The 15,328-nt window shown below is 40.4% G+C and overlaps 1 protein-coding gene across 2 annotated transcripts in view; it reads right to left on the bottom strand.

Moving 5' to 3' along the window:
- Positions 1–15,328, bottom strand: part of LOC141017450 (low-density lipoprotein receptor-related protein 8-like) — a 94,915-nt gene that overhangs the window by 6,691 nt on the left and 72,896 nt on the right. For both annotated transcript variants that reach the window (XM_073492176.1, XM_073492177.1), the window contains exons 10-15: positions 13,756–13,927; positions 11,197–11,424; positions 8,450–8,568; positions 7,903–8,042; positions 2,773–2,914; positions 1,843–1,995 (exon numbers count right to left, since the gene is read on the bottom strand). In XM_073492176.1, coding sequence (XP_073348277.1) covers positions 1,843–1,995; positions 2,773–2,914; positions 7,903–8,042; positions 8,450–8,568; positions 11,197–11,424; positions 13,756–13,927 — 954 coding nt within the window. The remainder of the gene's footprint in view (positions 1–1,842; positions 1,996–2,772; positions 2,915–7,902; positions 8,043–8,449; positions 8,569–11,196; positions 11,425–13,755; positions 13,928–15,328) is intronic.

Genomic DNA, 15,328 nt, shown 5'->3' with positions numbered 1-15,328 from the left:
ACTAAATAAGCAACCTCAATGTCAAAGTTATGTCCATCCTTCCATATATGTGTATAATAAGGCATTGCAGAATCAAAACTCAGCTACTCTGTGTGGGTGTAGCTTGATCAAATTTGATTGAGAGCAGTCTGAAAACATAAGCAAACAACCCCACAAATATCACGCTTTGATTAAAATTGTCTTAAAACCAGTGAGTCAAGAACAAATAATAGCACAAAGACAAATGTCTTGTGTGCACAGAGAAAGAAGATGAACAAGAACTAATATTTCCAATGCTTGCAAGTACACCTACTCCTCTTATAGTCTGTTTACATGGTTTACATACTGTTTTATATTCATGTATTCATTGACATTTCTGAAATTACACAGTTTTGGTCATCTGTTGTGATTGGCACAACTGTGCTTTAAGATCCGTAACAAACATATCTGAACATCAACGAGCAGAAATCAACATTCACCTCTCATTTGACCAGGCACTTGAAGAGGGTGGACACAAAAACATGAACTCAATATAAATACTCCCTTTGATGCTTCTATCAGTCAGAAACATCTTTGTTCATAATAATGCAGCCGATGACTGATCTCGTGTCTGTTCAAAGCAGCTGTGAGGGGACAGCTGCATGAACATCATATATCATAATGCAGTGTGTTACAGCATTATGAGCTACACAGTGTTTGTTCCAGAGATTATGTGTTAGATTGTGTTATATTACACAGTGGCCTGTGTTATTGTATTCACTGCCTGTATGTGTTGCTTAGCAACACTCTTTTATAGTTACAGGTTCAATAACTGTGGTGCTTGGAGGGAAGATAAATAACAATTTATTATTAATTATTATCTGCAACTAATAAAATCTTCATTCTTTGTTACATGTTCATTAAGCCATTTGTTACCAGAAACAGCAACAAGTTTCAGGCAGTACAGTGCTGCAATTAAATAACAGTTACATGAGTTTTTCTAAAATTACAATTCGTTATTTAAAGTGTATGGAGCTGGTAACAATATAATATAGCAGACATGTACATTGACCAAGTCATACAACATTTTAGACATGATTTGCCAGATTTAAGGTGCAATATATAAGAATTGGCCAACTGCCAAATTCATACTCCAAACAGTGGGGGCAGCACTTCACAAGAATAACCGCTAACTGCCGCTAACTGTGGCAGGTGTGTGCTTATTTAGCAATACAGCTAACGGTCCAGGCTGTGAGCTTGTTACACCAGGGGAGTGTTGTTGTTTTCACTGTGAGCACAGGCGCTTTGGACCAGCAGGAGGAGGGCAGAGCTAGCTGGTTAGCATGCTAACTTCAGTAGAAATCTCTTTAACACAGTACTTTAACATAACATCAAAACTGATGTTTCTTCACATTCTGTTGATGATTTTAGTTGATTTTTGAATGTTTTATACTAAACATCATACAAATTGCAACTTTAACCTTGAATATGATTCAAGATGTTATTGTTTTATTGTATGCATGTTCTTCTCCTGCATTGTGATGTTATTATTTCAGCTAATTTTATTTTCATTCATCATTTTTATTTGACTCAAGACCACAAGGTATGGAGCGTAAACAGAACACGCACTGATAATAACAAAAGTTAGCACATGGCTCAATGGATCACAAATACTGCACATTTTCTTTGTTTTGCTTTGTTGTTATCACTGTGAAGCACTTTGTAACTGTGTGAAAAAAGTGCTATGTAAGAGATAAAAGCTTCCTTAAGTGAAGCAGAATTTGATTATCTACACAGTAAGCACTGTGGCACTCTGCCCAGCAAATCCCTTTAGGTGCTATTGATTACTAAATAGTCTCAATTACAGCTCATAAACACGCTCACCTGGCACGCAGCCCCTCATATCAGGCCCCAGGTCCTGTCCGTCGGGGCAGGCGCAGGTGTATTTGGGCGAGTGCTCGGTAATCTGTGGAGCTTTAAGACACAAGTACTCGCAGCCTCCATTGGCCACACTGCCCAGATTACAGCTGTCTGGGCCTGGAGACAGTGACAGAGAGAAAGAGAGAGACATGGAGAATTACACAGCTATGGTTATATAAATAAGATTATCACTTATTCAACAAGGGGAGACTGCAGAGAGTCAGAGAGAGAGGAGAAGTTTATTGTTCCCCGCTGTGAACTCTGTACTGCATTCCCTTTCAACAAAGCCGTTACTTTGAATAAACAAAATCTCAAAGAATACACAGAATAAAATGTGACAACATACAGAAAGTTGCTGTAAATATTAAGCAGTTCCAGTGCTACTGTGTTGGGTGCAACTCCACTGCATTCATCAAATCGCCTTGTTTAGATACGCTCTAGGAAAAACAGGAGTGGATCATAATTGAAGTTGAAAGGCGGTGATAAAATACAGCTAAAGATTAAAATAGAAATGGGCACGGACTACGCACTGGAAGGGAGAAATTAGATGAGACATACAGGCAGAGATAGATATGAACACTGACACACAAGAAAGGAAATACACAGCCATCACATTCATGATTAAGAACCCTGTTCAGTTCAGCTCAACTGGATTGTCCTGTTAGAGAAAATCAGGTTGGAGGCAGGGCTTTGACAGATGTGTGAATGTACCGCTGCTCCCAATGCTTTGATCGCTCCACCACAGTCACAAGCTTCAATATCATTTATTCATGGGCCTGGAGTATACGTGGTTGCAGAGATGCGACTAATACAATCACAGCGAGGGGAGCAAAGTGAACAGAGACAAAGAGACGTGCACACACACAGTCTCCCTCACTCATACTGTACACACACCTGGCAGCTGGCGGAGCTGGTGGAAGACCACAAGGTCATGGGGGTCGTTGAGGTTTTCAGCCAGCGTGTGGACGTCCTGACCGCTCAGCCTGTTGGCCATGAAGACCGCCGCTCTGTCTCTGTCCGTCCAGTAGATACGATCCTGAAACACAGGGAGATAATTGATTTAACACACATAACGAGTTAGTCAGGGTTGTGTTGGGCTTTCACCCGATAGCACGTTCTGGCCAACGGCCAAATTCAAACAGCTCGGGTGGTGGTAACCTCTGAAGGACAGAGCCTTACTCTTACAATATACAATTTAAGAAGATGCGTACTTTATGGCTTTGCAAGTGCAAGGTTACAATCCTTGGCATGTTTTTTTCACATATTATTAATTTTACTCTAAGTTTGACTTGGGGGTGATTTATTGATGATGGGTATTAATTCTGTTGGGTTTGTTGGTTGTATGCAGTCCAGTCACCTTGACTTGTCGGTTTTTGCTAATTTCAGTCACTCAGGGATGACAATGTCTGTCGGTCAGCCCACCACTTTGGTCCAGACTGAAATATCTCAAACACTATTGCATTTATTGGTAATTATTTGGGTATAAACATTTTTTGGTCAGCAGAGTATGAATCCTACAGCCTTTGGTGATCCTTCCACCTTTCTTCTAGTGCCACCCGCCAGGCCAAATATCTCAACATCTATGAGATGGTTTGGCACCAAATTTTGCATGGATAAATGAGGTCCCAGCAACTATTGGGTGGACTGCTGAATTGTAATAATTTCAATGATCCCTTTTTGTCTAACTTCATCTGGTTTAAATTGTGATTTACTTCATTATACAACACATGGTTGCATAATGAAATACTACACAAACATAAAACATATTTTTAGCACTTTAGCATTGTAAATGTGAGCATCAAGGCCTTTCTGTGTGGAGTTTGCATTTTCTCCTTACTTGCACGGGTTTCCTCCAAGTGCTCCAGCTTCCTCACACAGTCCAAAGACATGCAGGTTAATTGGTGACAAATTGCCCGTTGGTGTAATTGTATGCTTGAATGGTTGTTTGTCTCTATGCGTCAGCTCTGTGATAAACGAGATGAACTGGTGAACGGACCCCTGTGTACAGCCTAACATAGCTGCTAGCAAGGCTACAGACTGTTAGTCTAGTTGCATCAAGAACTACAATGGGTGTCAGTCTTGGACTTAATCATGTCTTCCTCAACATTTCTGTAAATGTGTGTGGTTTGATGTCATCCTCCTTGTACAGTCAAATAAAAGCTAAAAAAAAACACTTTAAAGCATTTTAAAGTAAACACAGTTACAGCAAAATGTACTGAAACAGATGGTAAAGTAGGTCCATTTCTGAAAGTAAGCATGTAAGAAGTGTAAGAAAGTATGTACTGCACTAAAATGTGTTTATGTTCAGGTGACAGAAAATGGGTGAATGAAACAAGGAACAATAGAATAAAACATTCAGCAGAGCGATGGGATGCAGGCTATGGGAGAACTCACAGGGCTAACAGCTGGCTCAGAGTACTCACAAGTCTAATTTTTTGAGGAAAAACAATGGCGAGATAATTAGCACAAGTGAAATATGCACTGATAAATATTTGTTGCCACACAGTCTAATTCATTATCTCTTGCAGAAGAGCATGTTAATTTGGCTTTTGTTGTAGAATATGAAAGAATGAATGCATCAAGGAATTGCATATTCAGGGTTTAATGGTAACTAAGACAAGTTTTAATTCAGCTGGAGCAGCAGTACAACAACAACACTAACAACAAACAGCAAGCATGTTATAAATGGGACCTCGCTGTGGAAGATTTAATCTATCCATTGGTTTTATTTTCCCAGGTTTCTAGTGTCTGCATATCATTACTGATCTGTTATAGTGTTACGTCTTCAATGATTAAAACACATCCTATTTACATCATAGCTCAGAGGCACATTTGAACCACTCTTGTTGTTTATTAATTGATTTGTTTGCTTTGTTTCCCCTAGTTCACTCCCTCAACAGTTTAAAAAGACACTTTCAAACTGGAGCTGACATTTTTTTGCGGTTGCCTTAGAAACGACAGGCTAATCTCCTGTGAGTGTGCGTCGCAACACGAGCGTGTGTGTCTTTGTGTTGAGTCAGTCATTGAATCAGAAAGAGATGGTAATGTGATGTACACTACAACAAGCTCCACTCAATAGTGGGGGGCAGGTGTATGTTCAACATCCCGAACAAGAAGGTCACCTTGTAGTCACAACAGGGGCAGAGAGCAGAGAAGCCCCAGATCGATCATGTATTACACCGGGGGGCATTTATCATCGTTTCCGTGAGTTACACTACAAGAGCTGCCAGCAGGGTGGACTAGCAGCTGAGTTCAGTGAGAAAATCCTCAAGGTTATGCTTTGGACGGCTTAACTCTCGGGTTATTTTCATTTTCCAAAGGTTAAAACTATGACAGCAAGACAAATACTATAAAAAATCATTTTTCTGTTTTCTCTTGACTTTAGCAGTAATCCATTTTAGGACTGTACTTACATACACATTTTGAGATACTACTTATTTTTGGATTCTCTTGTTGAGTAGTTCCATTTATGTTACTTTATACTTACTACTAAAATAGTTCCAGTTTGCTCCACCTCAACGAGCTGCAACATTAAAATGCTGCTTAAACGTTAATGCATCGATAATCAGTGTTGGGCAAGTAACTTCTAAAATGTAATGTATTACATATTACTAGGCACTACTTTTTTACTACCAAAATAACTGCAGAAAGACAACTGGGTATTATACAACAGAAGACAGTTATATTGTTTTGCTACTGTAGCTGCAGATCAACCGCATCTCTGTTGACTATAAAACCCTTTATTATCATTCAAAACGTATTGTTTATCATCATTTTCCTTATGTTTTGAGTTCAGCTGTGTTTGGAAAACAACAGGAAAAAGGCGCCTCTCACTGCAGACACTCTGACCAGAGCCGACAGGGAGCACTTGCTGTACTCCAGGGACTGTCATGAAAACTAAACAGAAAAATGTGGGGACACTGAGCGATGGACTTCAAAGGACAATACTCAAAACTTGGATTAATTTGATGAAAAAGCGTTTTTGATTCTTTTGATCATTGGACCCTTACGGATTAAAGGAATATAAATTATCGAAGAATGAACACAAATTCAGACTTTATGACTGCTTCAAAAGTAGGGAGTCACCACTTGTCCCTCGGTCCCTTTTGCTTACTAAGCTGGCAAAATGGAATTAATTATTTATCAGTTCCTCTAGTTTTTTCTAGTAAGATGAACTGAACGACTGAATTGTGGAGAATCTAAATGATCTAGCCATGTATATCATGTCCAATCTTGACAAAAGTTTTAACATTTATTTCATTATGTAAATCTTTGAATGATCTTAAGTGGTCGCCAGCGACCTGGTGAGTCTTCATTTGGTGAATAATATTCCACTATTATAATAAACAGTATGACAATATAACACCGAAGAGGGTCATTCTGCAAAATGTGTACTTTTACTTTTGATACTTTTACTACATTTTACTGATAATACCTATGTACTTTTACTGTAAGTAAAGATTGGAATGCAGAACTTTTACTTGCAGTGGAGAATTTAGATGGTGGCAGTAGGCGATATGGGGAGGACTGCCATCCCCCTTATAAGCAAAATGACCACAGTGCATCCCCCGTTAAGCCTGCCATGGAAAATGCGAGTAAAGCGTACACAGCCAGCAGTCCTGTAAGCAACGATGTCTCGTTGAACGCTCACCAAAACCATAACTGAAACCTTGTAGAGCTGGTCCTGTATCCTAGCTAACTCACAGAAGTGACGAACTCTGCTTTCACATAACGGCAGTTGTCAAGAGTTATTGAGATTTCCACCATTTTTACATGTAATACTTTTGTGGTTTCACACAAAACTAAATGATATTTTACTATCTTTATAACAAACTTTATTGACTTGCAAAATTAGGTTTTAAATTGACACACTTAATACGAGTAATTCATGGCACAATTCAAACTGGATCAAAAATGTATTTGTCTCTTGCCACTGACGTCTGTACAATCCGAAATAAGGTCACATGGGGCACACCAGAGGGGGCGTGACTTTGCCTCTCAATTTGTAATTCCATGGCGCTGTCCATGGTGCTGAAGTAGCAGACAGATTTGTACTTATGTCAGCCCTTATGTCAGTTTGGTCTACGATTTATAATATCCTTGAAATACTCTGTAAGGACCAAAGAGACACACTGTTCACACACAATTCCTGTAATATTTCTATGATCATGTGTGGGGTTAGAGTAAGGCCCTAAACCTAACCCCTCTGACTGGGCCACCCCCCTGTTAAAAATCAACAAATCTCCAACTGCTTGGTGGTATTACTACTTTTACTAAAGCAAACGATTTGTATATTCTTTCAACCAGTTTTTTAGATCATGTCGCAGAGTTGAGGTTTCTTTATTCTGTTGCTATCAAAAGAGACAACTGAATCTCAAACAAATGTGATTCAAACCTTAGTGGATATTTTCAAAACCCTGTGCTTATAAATCTGGTCTGCCTGCTGAATGAAACCTGTATCTGTGCTCCCACTGAGACTAGTTCCCTTTGAGAGGAGTCCCACTGGGGAATAGGCCACTGGGGTGATGTCATTAATATCCATCTGGAACTGGCTGGGACGTTGCTGCAGTGGAAACAACAGAGACATCCCAGACAACAGTTTCCACTTGCACACACACAAACACACACACAAAGAGAGAAACCTCGAGGCAGCAGATTTGCAGGATGGCTTGGCACAAAACCAGATTTAAATTTCTGTGATGGACATATCACACACACAGACCAACTGATGACCAACAGCATGAGTGTGTGGGTTGCTTCAGGCTGCTCTTTGCTCCCTCATAGCTGTCTTCTGTTTAGTATGCTCTGCCAGTCAATCAAGGGAATACACAAGGAGACACACACACACACACACACACACACACACACAGTAAATTGAATTTAACAGTCATTACACTCAAACTCCCAGTCACACCGCAGGCCCCTGTGAGGCTGGAAACAGATGTAGATATGATGAGATGTGGGAGGCTGGATGATATCAAGAACAACCGCCTGATATCACTGAAATCTGTCACACACACAAACCTCAAAAACAGCCAGAGCGTAGGGGTGTCCCAGTCTCTCTGCAGATGACATGTGCGTCCTGCGGTGAGCTCCGTTCAGGTCCACGCTGGCTATAAGGTGCAGCTTCGAATCCACCCAGTAAAGGCGCCTGTTGGCTACATCTGGGAATCACCACAAACACATACACACACACATCAATAGGACTTTCCCAAGCCTGAGTAGAAATTGATTGTCTTTGCAGTAAGCACTCATGGACTCTGACCAACAAATCCCTTTAGGTGATATTGATTGCATTTTAAAATGTCAGATTCTCACGATTACGCCAGTGCACGTTTTACTGTGTCGATCTATAACTTCTTAAACACTTCGAATATCACTCAAAAGCAACTGCGATAGCTTAACAAATCAATTTATTTGCCATCATTTAACATTTACCCTTACTATTTCAATCATTTTTGACCTTTACCTATATACCACATTAATCAACACACAATAATTGCCAAATAAGAAAGAAAAGAAAGCACTGTGTAGCATTATGTAAGGACAAGAGTTGAAAAACAGCTCTCACCTAGAGTGATGCCATTGGGCCATTCAATGTTATCAGCCACCAGCACCTGTCGGTCCACTCCATTCATCCCGGCCTTCTCTATCTTGGCTCTCGTGCCCCAGTCTGACCAGTACATGAAGCTGGATTGAACAAAGGAAACATACTTATTGTGTTATTATGGAGTATTCATGTAGTGCTGCTGTGCTCAGCAAGAAATGTGAAAGCAAAAACTTTATTGTGCACAAGAGACACTTGTCCATCACTAAGCTTGTCTGGAACTTAGACATTTTTTTTGTTGACGTTTTCTGTAGGCGTTGCTCTTCACTTTGTGCCTCTGTCACATAACAAAGAAACTGCTACCAGACACCAGGGGGAGTTTGATTTAATGACTTTATGCCACAGTTTTTTTGGGTACTAACGAGTCACAAAGAATCCTTCTATATTTATTTTGAGGACAGGCACAGGCAAGATGACAGAAAAGCAGTGCCTATGCAGTGTACAGCCTGTGGAAAACTCCTATATAAAACTGCCAAAAATAGGGGAATGTCAATTTTTTCAAATAGCTTTGAAATGATTTTCCACCACAGACTGCACCCTGCAGCAGAGACAATACTGTATCTGATTTGATGTCTGGGAATATCACCTGTAAGATTTGTGGAAATGTTGTTGGCAGACTGCGAGAAATGTCTGTTAATAACTACTAGTGTGTAACAAAATCACATTAGTGGAAGAAACAAGGACATAAAAAAAATATCTGTGCTCATCTTTGTCCATTCAGCACCACGAAACCCCCACACCAGTCAAAGGACCAGCAATGCAGTAACGGAATCATCCTACAAACTAATTCACTCACTTCTTCACTGTTCTGCTTCAATTTGTGTTTTTCCCAACATTTTGTAGCTTACAGTAGATCGAGTCCATTGTTGAAGCGGATTCTAATATGATGGTTTACATACTTATTATTAGATCATATTACTTATAAAGAATATAGTTTTTGTTTGTATGTGTACAGTCGTCTTGTGTGGATGTGCTTCTTTCAAACTGTACAGTCAACCAAATCCCAGACAGATCTTTTATAATTCCAGAAGCCGTTTTCATTTAATTCAACTTCTCTGATGAGCTTTAACACTATTATTTCCTTACATACATTATTTGTCTTTGCGGGAGGAGTACATAATGTTTATTGGTTTCGTCATTCATTAACAGAAACTCGCACTTTCTCTTGCTTTCCAAATCCAATTATGTCTGTATTAGTGTTAGTAAGTACTCTGCTAAATGGAAAACAAGCAAACTTCTTCAGCCATGGCGTTGATATGTGCTCGGCTTAAACCAAACCCCAAGTGTTTAAACCACCACATTCAAGAGCTGTTATTGTACGAGTTGAATGGTTATTGGGCAATATCAGTCAGCAATCACAGCAGCAGAATACACAGTGATTTACACCGTCATTTCTATGTAAATGCGTATTACTGACATTAAATGATTTTTCCTGCAAAGACAAAACTCGTTTGGTGTCACGGTAAGAAATCTGTGCCTTCTGGATTCCCGCTGGGCAGTTAAGATGGCATCTGTAATGTGCAGAAAATCTCACTTTGTGTACGTCTCAGTTTAGGCTGTGTGCTTGTTTATTTAGGTTTATTTTTGTGCCTGTTTGTGTTCATCTGTGTTTGGATCACCAGAACACAAAAGCTACAGAAGCAGAGGCTGGCACAAATTCATAAAGCTTCTCAGATTAGGAGCCAGGACAGAATTTTTCGAAAAAAACAAACAAACTACTGAGTCAGGATGCTAAATGGGTCACAGGCTTGTTACTCCCGAATCCCACATAAAGAAACAAGAGCTCTCTTATGTTTATCATTAGACGGGGACCCAGAGGAGGATTATGTTTATTCAATTCCTGGGTCTCCGGCTGAAATCACTTAACAAATCTCTATCTAGGGTCACTGACCTTCATCTTCAATATTATAGAACAGGGAAAAAAGGGATCAGTATGATGTCTGCCAGCTTGTTCAAGGAGATATAGAGGAGTGCAGCAAATATAAACTCAGTATGACACCGTTTTATGCTGACATACTGTAAATTGTTATGGAAATTCATAGCATGCAGATTAGTAATTAGCATACTTTTAGAAATCAGAGATAAACTCAGATCAGTGTATGCTCACATTATAAAAACAATCAGTAGACATCAATGTTTTTCCTCTTATCTGTATCTTCAATATTATTACATAATGCGGTTGATGCTTGATGTCTGAGCCTGGTTTCAAGCAAATTTAGCATTACAGCCGACGAATCTCATTTTTGGGGTGCTAGAAGTGACCATATTTGGGCATGATGTGGATGTGGAGCTGGGGAGGGTATCCTGATTGGATGTGACTGAGATCCTGAGGTTACGCTGTTGTAGTGAGCCCAAAAGCATACCCTACTTCATTGTCTATTTTACTCTAAATGGGAACATGATATACAAAATGAACATCATGCTGTGTTGAAGAAGACTTGAAACTAGCAATTGAGACCATAAACTCCTGAGTAAACTGATTACTAATGTAATAAATCAAATGAGAAGTTTTCTCGTAAGCTTACATACAATCAGACTTCTTTTTGAAACCAATGGAGTCGCCCTCTGCTGGCCATTTAAATGAATGCAAGTTAAAGGCACATTCAAACCCAGAAGCCCCTTCCATATTTTATTTATTCCATAGTTTAAAGGCATTTCCTTTTATCTTCAGGGACAAATACAAACAAGTACACACATCTTCTCCTTCTTACCCGTGGTGGGGATCCAGCGCTATGGCCCGGGGCTCACTCAGGTCAGTGTTGATGAGAATGCGCCTCTTGGTTGCATCCACCGAGGCCACAGAGATGGATTTTTCTCCGGAGTCGGTCCAGTACAGGTTGTGCTGGAGCCAGTCCAGAGCCAGACCCACGGGGGTCTGCACATTTGAATCCACCAGTGACACCTGCTGGGAGGGGTCGCTGGCCTCGTGGATGAAGGCACTGCAGGACAAGGGTGATAGAGGGAGAGCAGGAGGAGAGAGAGTATTTGAGGGGAGGAGAATGTGGAAGTCATAATCTACAGCAAGCCAGACGTTATTGCAAAATCGATGTGCAATGAAAGGATGTTGATTACCTGGAGGGGCTCTATTTTGTGATTGTGTTTTGAGTCTGAATACACTTTCTTATTACATGCCACCCTAGCAAAAAGATTTATCCCTGTAAAACATTGACTTTTTGTGATTTCATTACAAGCTAAAGCTTTTTACAAACTTTTCCCAAAAAGTAGTAACTGAGTAACTGTACCTATAAAGGTTACTACAATCACAAAGCAAATCCTGCAGTAAGCATGAGCCTCATTGGCACATTAAAATATGCGCATACATATAAAATGTATGCGCACATACCGGACAGGGACAGGACAAATGATTAGCCTAAAGATGATGTATCATAACGACCGCATAGTATCTGCACTGTGCTGTAAAGCGACTGCAGAGTGGAGAGTGGGACTGGTGTGTAGCCTTGGGCCATGCGCTTAGCAGGTTCATCCGGGGGTTAGCGTCCTTCTGAGGTGGACCACTTATCAGAATAGACAAGGCCTAACTCAGGGGTTGCCCTGCGCGCTAATGATTTGGCCCTGGCAGAGGTGAGGTGAGGGCCAGGCAGCTGTGCTCCCCGAACAGGAATTTCAATTTCAGTTTCCCCAGAGATCTTTTTTCTTAACATCCATTTTATAAAGAGAACACAGTGCTCCAATTAAAATACACTCATGGGAGAAAATGTAGCTGGGATAACAATAGGAAGGGAGGAGTTAATCTGAAATAATAGCAGGCTTGAGCCATCAAGTCAGTGGATTCAATTTCAAAAATATCAGAAGACTGAATAAATGGATGGTCAGTACGTCAAGACCGGGGGAATCATGTCAGGGTGCCAGAATATACGTCATAGTTAGATTGTTATCCTTCTTAGTGTTACTGCTTAAACCTTCAGATGCTCCTGTGGTTCATCTTTGAGCTGCCTTTGTCCTCTCTGCTGTCGGAGTTTCACATAAAGCATAGGGACATGGACTTCATTGTGCATTCAGGTGCACTTCCAAGTCAGAAATCTGTATTCGAATGGCCACAAAGGTTGTTTGAACGGAAACGTTTCTATTTTTTGTCTTATTTTCCTTTTATAAATATTCAGCCTAAATCTGTCATTACTCTCTTGTTCTTTCACTTCAGCATTTTTTAATAATTCGAGCTAAAATCATAACAGTAATACATTCATTTCTCCATAAGCAGATTTTAACCAGATTAATCTCTAAAACCATTTAATTCAATTCTTAATGTAAACATTGATATTTTTAATGATGCACCAGGTCAGAGGGTCCCACTTACAATTATCAGCACTAGCTCTCTCAGAAATTCCAAGCAGAACGTGACTGTGACTGAAATATCAAATCGTTACTTTGTGAACCAAAAATCGATTCGGGATCTGTGGTGAAGCCCATTTCTATTCCAAATACAAGCATTTGGACAGAATTAACTTGAAAATGATAGAATATATATAAAAGATGATGATGCACTTAGCAGATTACCTGTGTGAAGCATTTACGTTTCATGCTGCAACATCAGATCACTGCTCCTCAAAATCTTTAGGGTTAAATTCCTATCACAGAGAGTGCCACTGATACAAACTCCACAAATCTGATCATTCTGACATATTCGAATGAAACATAAAAGTCCAAGAGAGTCCAATCATGCAGTACTTAGGAGTCCAATACCAAGTCACATGAGTTCCTACACTCAAGCTTTGCTATAGCTAAGTAAGGCATACTGTATAGTGAGGCCTCGGTTTCTGTATGTAGCCTCCGTCTCCGACCCAAACTCCGACCCTGCGAACTAAATTAAAGTTATCCTGTGTTACCCTACTGACCACTAGTAGCGCAACGCAGTGAATTTTTTAAGCATAGGTCCTCATTTAGTTGGGATCTAAGGATGCTTAGGACGCACAAGCACATGTGAGTGACATGATACACTGATCTGCTGGTGGTTTTTCACTGTTCCACTGATCAACAGTTGGTGGCACTAATGTGTCAAGAAATGTAGCAACATGCCAACAAAGGCAGGTATGAAGAAGATGTAGAGTTTAAGCTCTTCCAAAAATCCTTACAATCTACAAATGTATTATGAAGAAAGAAATACATTCAGCACACTTGGGGATACAATGATACACAAGATTCACACAACGCATTTTTGTGGGAAACAAAAAAACTGCACAGTGTACCTTTAATGTTACAGTGATAATGACTCCTGTTACTGCTCCTAACTGAGCTGTCTGTTCTTGGTTTACCTGTAGATCTTCCGGTGAAAACGATCACACCAGAAAACACGATTGTTGGCCACATCCAGGTCCAGAGCCACAGCGTTCTTCTGGGTGGACACCACCTGGCTGTAGTCCCTCTTCACCAGGTCGATGCGCCGGATCTCATGCCGGTTGGTGAACAGCAAGTAAGGGCTTTTCCCTGCACACAAACCAGAGAATATTCAAGGCCCTGCATTTGTGCAGAACTCTTGGCCTAAGTATGGGTGAGTTTAGTCAGCGAAATTTTACAGTCACAGTGCAAAGCAATTTAGAAAAGGGGCTGAGCCAGGATCAATAGATTGCTAGTAAGAGGAATAAATTGTTGGTAGGTGGAGGTCGGATGTGCTTCAATAATGACCAGTCAAATAAGCTTTGACAATTTGGTAAAGTGCCAAACCGACCTGTAGCAGAAAGCTGCTCTTGTACAGGAGCTGCAGAGATCTTCATCACACAGCACCCCTTTCTTTAATTAATTAAATTCAAGTGTAGTGTAACAAAATAAATCTAATCTTTAAAACTCCAAAACACATTCTGAGGAAACATGGTCTGGATTAAACCTGGATTAGAAATAAGAAATAACTGCTGTGCCGACACATCTGTCAATATTATACCAAAATGATGGAACATTTCTCTGCTGTAAAGGAAGCGCACAAAAAAAGAGGATGGCACTAAGCCTGAGAGATTGTTTTTTCAGCACACCATTATAAAGGTTTTTGTGCTGCACTCAGGATGGTTGACCACGATGGGAGAAGCTGCGTGTCAGGGAATGATGTGGCCTTTCCTCTACAGAAATAACACCAAGGCTTCACTTGAGTCAAAAAGCCTTGAAGCTTAATGCGCTGCACATTTGTAGCACAGGAGTCGATACTCTGAATGCCATCTTTGGACACAGATAAATAACACAACAAAGCTTGTGTGATACGGCTCAATATCCTCCTCTTACAAGAGTAAGGGGACAATAATCCTTCATTAAAAAGTGCTGAATAGTAGCTGTATTGATCAGTGTGTCTGTATGCATCATTAAGTTGTACGCTCCTTATTATCGTCTCCTTGCAGATATAGATCAGAAGTACCTTAGCATTCGGTGCACCGCTTTGAACAGCAAGCTGTCAACTTGCACAGGAGCGGTGGAACTAAATAGACATGAATGAGCGCGCGCACACTGAAGGACGAGAATAGTCAGTCAGTTCCTCTGAGAGCTGACAAACAACCTTGAACAAAGTTAAATCAGACAGATATCTTGTCCTTGTCTGAGCCACCACAGCCAACACAAACCAATAAGAATCAGTTACTGAGTTTCCTCAATACACTGCGAGAAAATTTGACCCACAGAACGCAACAGAATAATGTTAATAGTGTCTGTGGGGCAGTTATGATTTGCAGGTCTCAACAGGCAGCTAAACGCATCTCAAATGTCATGTGATCACTTGAGATTAGATTTTCCATTCCCCATTCCATTTCCCATTTGATTTTATCAGTAGGAAATCTGTGACCACAATCATTTACGGCCATGCTAGCTGCTCTCTGAGGCTGTCCTGAGCTAAATGCTAGCACCAGCATG

This window comes from Pagrus major, chromosome 21 (genome assembly GCF_040436345.1).
Source record: "Pagrus major chromosome 21, Pma_NU_1.0".
Taxonomy (NCBI): domain Eukaryota; kingdom Metazoa; phylum Chordata; class Actinopteri; order Spariformes; family Sparidae; genus Pagrus; species Pagrus major.
This window is presented reverse-complemented; position numbering and strand designations above follow the sequence as displayed.